Raw genomic sequence first — 8,531 nt, 5'->3', positions numbered from 1 at the left:
TTTTTTTTTTTTTTTTAATATTCTTTTCCTTTTTAATAAAATTTTAATAATATTATTCTTATATGTGTCTTTTCTTTCTTTCTTTTTTCTATTGTCGTTATTCCTTTTGAATCTCGTTAAAAGAGAAGAAGAAAAATATTTATTTCTTATTCGTAGATAATTTGAAGAACGGTAGATTTCACCAGCATCTTCGCGATACTTTTTCTCCGATGGTGGTGCGTTACGTGGATTTGATGGAAACCTCGATCGCACAATCGATTTATAAAGGTTTCGAGAAGGAGCGTTGGGAGATAAAGGGAAACGGGTGCGCGACTTCCGGCGAATTATTTTGGAAATTGGACGCCCTTCAATCTTTCATCCGCGATCTTCATTGGCCAGATCAAGAATTTCGCCAGCATCTAGAGCAAAGATTAACGTTAATGGCTTGTGATATGATCGAAACTTGCATTCAACGAACGGATGCCGCGTTTCAACAGTGGCTGAAGAAAGGCGTGACTTTTATCTCGACCGATTACATCATACCGTCGGAAATGTGCGCGATGGTAAACGTTATTCTCGACGCGAAAAACCAAAGTTTCGAACTGTGCACCATCGATGGCGTCGACGTGGTAACGTTCTCTTCGTTTCTCTCCGTCCGATTATTCCGATTTATCCTCTTTATCATTCTTTATTATTCTCGATCCTTAATTTATTTTCAGCACCAATATCACGCGAAAATCGACGATTTGATAGAGAAAACTTCGGCTGCTATGACCCAAGGAATGATCAACAAACTGGTCACGGTATTGGAGACGACCTTATCCAAATTGTCCCGTTACGACGAGGGATCCTTCATAGGTTCCATTCTCAGTTTGACGGTATTTTTTTTTTTTGTTTCATGCTTATTTTTACCAACCATCCAGATGATCGAGCCGCTTACAAAATTTTCTTTTAGAAGGTATCGGGAAGTGGGAAAGAAATGGGACAGGCCTACGTAAGCTTTACGAGGAATTGTATGGATCAAATTCGTGGCAAAGTCTTGGACGAATTATGGATTTTAACGTTCTTCGAGGTAATAAAAATTATTACCACGTTATGTTATTCTACGTTCTTTCTATGTTCGCAAAAAAGACCGTTAAGTTTCTCTCCCCTCCTTCCTCCCCTCCCCTCTTTCTTCTTTCTTCTTTCTTCTTTCTTCTTAATTCTCTTTACTTTTTTTCTCTTCACTCTAGCAATGGTACACGGCGCAAATTCAAATGCTGTGCACGTGGCTCTCGGAAAGACTCGACCATAGCTTACATCTATATCAATGTACCTGTTTGGCCCATATCGTAAAAAAAATTTACTCGGACTTTGAGTTACAAGGTGTTATAGAGGAAAAACTCAATTCGACGACATATCAGACTATATCTAAGAGGATGCAAACGGAAGAAGCGTCTTGTGCCTTAACGAGCGTTCAGAACGAAGAGTGAGTACTTTTTTTTTACTTTACGTTGCCTTTTTTTTTTTTTTTTTCTATCTTCTTTTTACCTACCGAGAACAAAGATACACGTTTCTTTTTCCATCTTTCTTATTCCATAGAGGTCTTTCGGAGAACGGTAACGATGACGAGGTAGAACGACCAAAACCAAAGGTAACGGTCGTGGAAACGGTCAACAGCGAGGACGCGAATATTATCAGCAACGTTACTTCGAACGTTGTTGAAAAAGTTGGGAGCATGTTTGGCAAGGGCATTGGTGGCTTTTCGACAAAATTTGGTGGACCTAGCTGGTTTTGATCATTCTTTTTATATTATTTTATTACTATTTTATTATCGCTTATCTTTTTCTCATTTTTATCTTTTATCATTTTTACCTTATTATTCAATATTATCATATTCTCGTTCCTATTTTCTATTTCTTCTTCATTTTCTTTCCCTCCTCGATCTTTTATCCCTTTTTCTTTCTCTTGTTCGTACTATTATCATATTTAAATTATAATTTTTACGACGATACTGATTATTATTATTATTATTATTATTATTATTATTATTATTATTATTATTATTATTATTATTCTATGTTATTCTCATCTTTGTCCTTATTATCATTATTATCGTTCAATCATAATCGATTATTACGATTATTATTACTTTTAACATTTGTTCATGATAACATTATATCGAACTAATAGATTGTTTCGTCTATAAATATGTATATAAACAGAACAAAAGTTTCGACAGCAGGATTGTCCATAGTACACTTTAGAAATTTGTTCGAATTAAAGCATTCTTCGAAGAAGAATCGTCATTCGTTACAATCGATCGAAAGGACAACCCTTATCGGTTAGATTTCACGAATTCTATATAGACTTTTCGACAAAACTTCGTTTCGTTGTTCGATTACGTTCGATTGTTCGTGTCCCGAAACGAAAGCATCACGCTTTTTATCTCGAATCTTTATCGATTTCTTACCTCGTTTTGGTCAAAATGTAAACAAGTAACGTGAGAACGAGTGCGAACGCGATCGGTGTAACGTCGAAAGGTCTTTTCCTTTGTCTTTCTCCATCTGTGCATCGATAAATATGTACTTTCTACTTATATATCTTTTGATCAAACTTTTATAGAAATAATATACCTCGTTTGTGCGGCAAATCTATCGATCCATCTGTTATGCTTTTAATTATTAATTTAACATCTACTTCGAAAATATTTTCTCCAAACGATTAATATACAGAAATCGTTCATCTTGATTGAACGAGAATTTCATATATATATCGTGCGAGAAAAAGTTTTACTATACAATATTCATTAATCGTATTTATTTATTATGTTAAATTTCGTTTTCTCTCTCTCTCTTCATTCTTCTATCTACATTCTTCTTTTTTATCCGTTGTATTAATATCTTTATCACAGGAATATCTAATGTTATTCGATTATTATTTTTCTGATGTAGTATGCATATATTATATAAAGCATTTAACATCTATAAACGAAAACTTGTCAACGAATACTTGTTTCTAAGTTTCGTTTGTTATTACGACGATTCAAAATTAACGTTTGATCTTTATATATATATATATTGTATTATATGAATTTGTTCGATGTATAAAAAGAACGCAGTCATGATTTTTTTTTCGTAAATATTAAATATTTAAATACGAAATCAAACGATCGTTGACGCCTCGAAATATTTTGTCTACCTCAAATTGTTCGCATATTGATATTAATATATAATCTCAATGATATACGAAAATAAAATTCAAAGTTACGTATAAAATAGAGAATGTATCGAATCGTCGAACAAACGAACGAACGAACGAACGAACGAACGAACGAACGAACGAACGTACGTACGTACGTACAACTAAAAGTATTAAAAAATAATTGTTTATAAAAGATTTCGATGTGTGTCTTCCGATCGATGTGTACTTTGGCCATTTCCAATGTGCATGGAACAAATGCATATACATTTATACGTTTAATCGTTTCGTTCCCGTTCAACGCACGAGGAAACAAACGTTAGTCATTAAATAGAGAAACGTTGATGAACGAAATGCGATAGCTCTATTTAAATACATATACCTTACTCGAGGAGAATGCGTGCTGCATTCAAGAACAGTTATTGATAGATGTTTATTTGTGTGTGTATATATGTATATATATATTGTATATATATATAAAAAATGTACATATATATATATACAATATATGTATATTAGCGAGACAAAACGATACAGACAAAAGGAGATTTTTATATCGTGTAAATTAGCGCGTTGAAATGATGTTTATAAGCATCGCTTAATGCGTCCAATCGTATGACACGTACGCCGAACCAGGCATGCGCCCGTGCTCAAGCGTTTTTAACCGTGTCACCGATAAAACATACAACTCTATTGTTCGATTCTCTTTCGTGTAAACAAATTTCCTAGATTATTATTTCGGTATCTGAATCTCTTGACGCGATAACGCGTTACAATTATCTCTTACTATTTCTTATCAGAGATGCCTTACGTATTCTCTCGTATCGATACCCGTAGATCGTTAGCTAAATATATGTTTCATATATCAATTGGCAATATAGTAATTGGTATTGTAACAATTTCGATAAATTATCACTTATACGATTAAATCAAAATTCGATCGAAAAATTCAATCTCTCTTTAAATATGGTTCACTTCGCTTCGTTGCGATCGTTTATCATGAGTATAAATACAGCGATCAATCATTTCGAAATGAACGTGCGTAACAAATAACGATTCGATATTTCCAATTCAAACGAATTAACTTTATGATTTAATAAAATCATGGCGATTATAATTTTTATACATTTTGTCAAAATATGGTCACCGATATATTTTTTTAAATGTCAAAAATGCGCAACGAGACGGGTATTTGTATCGGAACTCGGATACATTGAAAAACGAACGTACAATCGAGAGTAGTGAACATTTTTAAAAATCAAGTTAACTCAAGTTGTAACATACTTACAGCCGATGCTAACGGTACTACGATTATTTATGATCATTGTCATTCTTACTATCGATGATTCTCCTGTTATCTACGGCTAATTAGACTAGGACGATCAAAAAACGATCTCTTTTTGCTCCGAACCCAGTATTATATACGCTAGTCATTTCGATCTTTTCTTCATCCTTCCATTCCTTCTTCTATCCATTTTTTCTTTCTTTTTTTTTTTTTATTCTTTCTTCCCGTTTTACTTTTTCTATTCTATTCTATTTTACAGCTATATATAACGTACGTATACATACAGACATACACATATTCAGCAAAATATCGATTTTACAGATAAATTACTTTTACAATTACAAAGTAAAGGAATTAATTACGAAATCCTAATACTTTTCGATCCTCTCTTTGTTATCTTACTTGATCTCGATTGCGTTATCGTGATTTTATTAATTAAAATAGATGATCTTTTATCCTAGTTAGTATTTTATTCGATTAAACTTCTATGAAATTGTTGTTCTCTCGTTAATAAAAAATCCGACAAAGAATAATATCACGGTCTAGAACGTATACCCAAACTTAATTTCCTCCTCGAAATATCGATGCACGGAGAGTCATATTTGTCATTCATTCGTATATTACGTTTCACGAAACATTCTTATCCTCCGTTAATTCCAGCAAATTAATATTACGTACATTTGGAACGCGAGATTCTAAATACAATCACGATGCACAATATCTTCGCATACAATATTCTTGTATGAATATTAACATATATCTATATATGTATGTGTATATATATATGTTAATATACATTTTCTATAAAGGCAATCTTCATGCACGCAACACGCATTTTCACATAGCATTGTCATTGTACCATGAATGATTACTTTTTGTAAATAAACAATGTGCTAATGTTGGTATTTTGTCTCCTTGATCTAAGGATTCGTAATTCAATTTTTATTTCGTTCGAGAATAAAATTAATCCGATTATCGATTTAATTAATCATAAATTTTTCATCGATCGATATTTTCTATAAAAATAAAATTAATATGTAACATTTCCACGTGCTAATTTCAATATATTATGTATATATTATATATATATATTTTTTTAATATTTATTTTCATCTCTCAATCATATTTTCAATTCGCATAAACATTGTTCGCAAAATTTATATATTTTTATAACTATCAAAATTCTTTAATCTTTTTTTTATTCATTCGCGACATCGTGCGACAAATCAACAAAGAAACAAACGTACGTTGCACGTATACATATATATAAAACAACATGATGTTCGTAAGCGCTATTAACTAATATTATTGCATAATAATGTAATATAATTTTCAACAATCTAATTATTAATTCATTTTTCCTATTTCGCTTTTTTTTTTTCTTTCTTCTTTTTATCTATAACCGAAATTGACAATAAATAATCGCAAAATGAACAACACTATATATTCTATATATAAGTATATATAATATACATATTATACGTATGTACAAATACACGTTATACATTTATATACATATATATGTATATATTTATATGTATTTATATGTTTTAGAAAATAATTAAAATTTAAGAGTCTAAATAATCGAAATAAATAATAAAAAAGAAATAAGAAAAATAAATTTATTCTCATCTTTGGATATAAATTTTGAATAATTAAAAATAATTTTGAATAATTTATATTCAAATAATTAAAATTAAAAGCAATAATTTCTGTTTTTAATTTTATATTCGTGCTATATTCATTATTACTTTACTTATATGTTTTGTCGTATTCCAAATTAACCGCGAATTTACTCGTGTTCTTCAATAGAAAAAAAATACTACTTCATTAGCTGTGATTGGTCAGATCATAATCTCCACGGTTTATCATTGGTCAGAAAAAGTGGCGCTTCCTATTTATTGTCGTCATCATTGTAATCGTTATTAATTAAATAATATATTTACATTTTTTTAATAATTTCACAAAAAACTTAAAGAAAAAGTGTCAAAAATAGTTAAAATACAAAATAATTACATCATTGATAATCTATCCTTCGATTATATATTATAAATCATCGTATAAATCATAGCAAATTGGTTTCATAAGAGTTTGCCTATTGACCTTGAGCTGCTCTGGTACCGTTCCGCATTTCGATTTATGGTAAAGACGGAGTCACGAACCAGAGGCCCTGGCGACTCATGTGAATAACGACTTATAGAATAGTTAAATCGATAGAAACGATCTAAAATTTAATCAATTATTATCAATTTTTTGACGGCTACAATGTTTTCGGTAAATATATGTTAGATCAAAGAGTAAACTTGAGTTTAAATCTTAAAAAATATATGACATGCTCATAGTTTGAGAACAAAATGAAAAATTCATATTTTTGATTATTTATTATTTTTAGTCAATTGTAACGAGAGTTATCCGACGTTCATTTTCAACGTCAAAATGGAATGCCGTGCAGCAGGTAGGATTAACAATGACTATTATTCAAATATTCTTTTCTCTACTTGCGTTTGTTCGAATATAACCTATTTTTGCTTTGACACGATCATACTCGCGCCATTGGTTTTCTTATTCTTTAATAGACTTAACATTTGTAAAAGACATAGTTATTCGTTGCATTACGAAAGATTTTATCTAATTTATTATAATTATTTATAATAAATCATGCAATCTGATTATTATATGTTGAAGGACGATAAAGGTCATCCATATTCGAGATCAATTATTCGATGATAAATTATGTATTAAAACTTATGATATTCGATTCATGTTGTGTATGTACTGTTATTTGTAATGATTGTCAATTGTTATAAGAAAAAAAGTAAAGCTTCTTAATTATATTTTTTAACTATTTTTTTTTTCTACTTAATTTATATAATTTCGATATAGATGACGGTACGAGATGCTTTAAATTCAGCCTTGGATGAAGAAATGGAAAGAGACGAAAGAGTATTTTTACTCGGAGAAGAAGTGGCATTGTATGATGGAGCCTATAAAGTTTCTAGGGGCCTCTGGAAAAAATATGGAGATAAACGTGTTATTGATACTCCTATCACGGAAGCAGGATTTGCTGGTATAGCTGTTGGAGCAGCTATGGTATATATCATTAATTTCTTTCATAAATCATTTCATTTCTCTTTTTCTTTTTATTAATAATACTAACACTTGTTATACAATTAAATATTCTAGGCTGGTTTACGTCCTGTATGTGAATTTATGACATTCAATTTTTCTATGCAAGCAATCGATCAAATTATTAATTCTGCCGCAAAGACATTTTATATGTCCGCTGGACGAGTAAATGTACCAGTTGTTTTTCGTGGACCTAATGGGGCAGCAGCCGGAGTGGCAGCACAACATTCACAGTGTTTTGGTGCTTGGTATAGTCATTGTCCTGGTTTAAAAGTAGTATCACCCTATACTAGCGAAGATGCAAAAGGATTATTAAAAGCTGCCATTCGAGATCCTGATCCAGTTGTTGTGTTAGAAAATGAAATATTATATGGTGTTCAATACCCTATGTCTGACGAAGCTTTATCAAAAGATTTTATTTTGCCAATTGGTAAAGCAAAGATTGAACGTGTTGGCAAACACGTTACATTAGTGGCACATTCCAAAGCAGTTGAACAAGCTCTTCAAGCAGCGAATGAACTTGCAGGGAAAGGAATAGAAGCAGAAGTAATAAACCTTAGATCTTTAAGACCTTTAGATATAGATACTATTATACAATCGGTAGTGAAAACGAATTATGTTGTAACTGTGGAACAAGGTTGGCCGCAATGTGGTATCGGTGCGGAAATTAGTGCTAGGATTTCGGAAAGTAAGTTTTCCTAATTCGTTTTACATAAAAAATTTAATCATGCAAGAATAACGTTTATATTTTACATTTTATATTTTATATTTTATATTTGTTTTTTTTAGGTGAAGCTTTCTATCATCTTGATGCACCAGTAATGCGCGTTACAGGTGTTGATTCACCTATGCCCTATGCCAGAACATTAGAAAATGCATCTCTGCCACAAGCGAATGATATTGTGTATACAGTAAATAAAATACTAGGATTGGTACAGTAGTTATTTATATCTATTTTTAG

At 31.1% G+C, this 8,531-nt stretch overlaps 2 protein-coding genes across 2 annotated transcripts in view; both read left to right on the top strand.

Annotated features, from left to right (window-relative positions):
- LOC102674155 (calcium-dependent secretion activator) overlaps positions 1–2,743 on the top strand; it is a 7,747-nt gene extending 5,004 nt beyond the window's left edge. The window contains exons 10-15 of the mRNA XM_006608949.2: positions 81–93; positions 132–608; positions 699–857; positions 935–1,051; positions 1,212–1,447; positions 1,561–2,743. Coding sequence (XP_006609012.1) covers positions 81–93; positions 132–608; positions 699–857; positions 935–1,051; positions 1,212–1,447; positions 1,561–1,756 — 1,198 coding nt within the window. The 3' untranslated portion in view covers positions 1,757–2,743. The remainder of the gene's footprint in view (positions 1–80; positions 94–131; positions 609–698; positions 858–934; positions 1,052–1,211; positions 1,448–1,560) is intronic.
- A 3,640-nt stretch (positions 2,744–6,383) lies between these two features.
- Positions 6,384–8,524, top strand: LOC102674287 (pyruvate dehydrogenase E1 component subunit beta, mitochondrial). The gene is made up of 5 exons (XM_006608950.2): positions 6,384–6,718; positions 6,837–6,899; positions 7,328–7,534; positions 7,628–8,258; positions 8,360–8,524. The coding sequence occupies exons 1-5, from the start codon at positions 6,710–6,712 to the stop codon at positions 8,509–8,511; spliced, it is 1,062 nt and encodes a 353-aa protein (XP_006609013.1). The 5' UTR covers positions 6,384–6,709; the 3' UTR covers positions 8,512–8,524.
- The last annotated feature ends 7 nt before the right edge of the window (positions 8,525–8,531 follow it).

Source organism: Apis dorsata, unplaced genomic scaffold (genome assembly GCF_000469605.1).
Source record: "Apis dorsata unplaced genomic scaffold, Apis dorsata 1.3 scaffold_51, whole genome shotgun sequence".
Taxonomy (NCBI): domain Eukaryota; kingdom Metazoa; phylum Arthropoda; class Insecta; order Hymenoptera; family Apidae; genus Apis; species Apis dorsata.
This window is presented reverse-complemented; position numbering and strand designations above follow the sequence as displayed.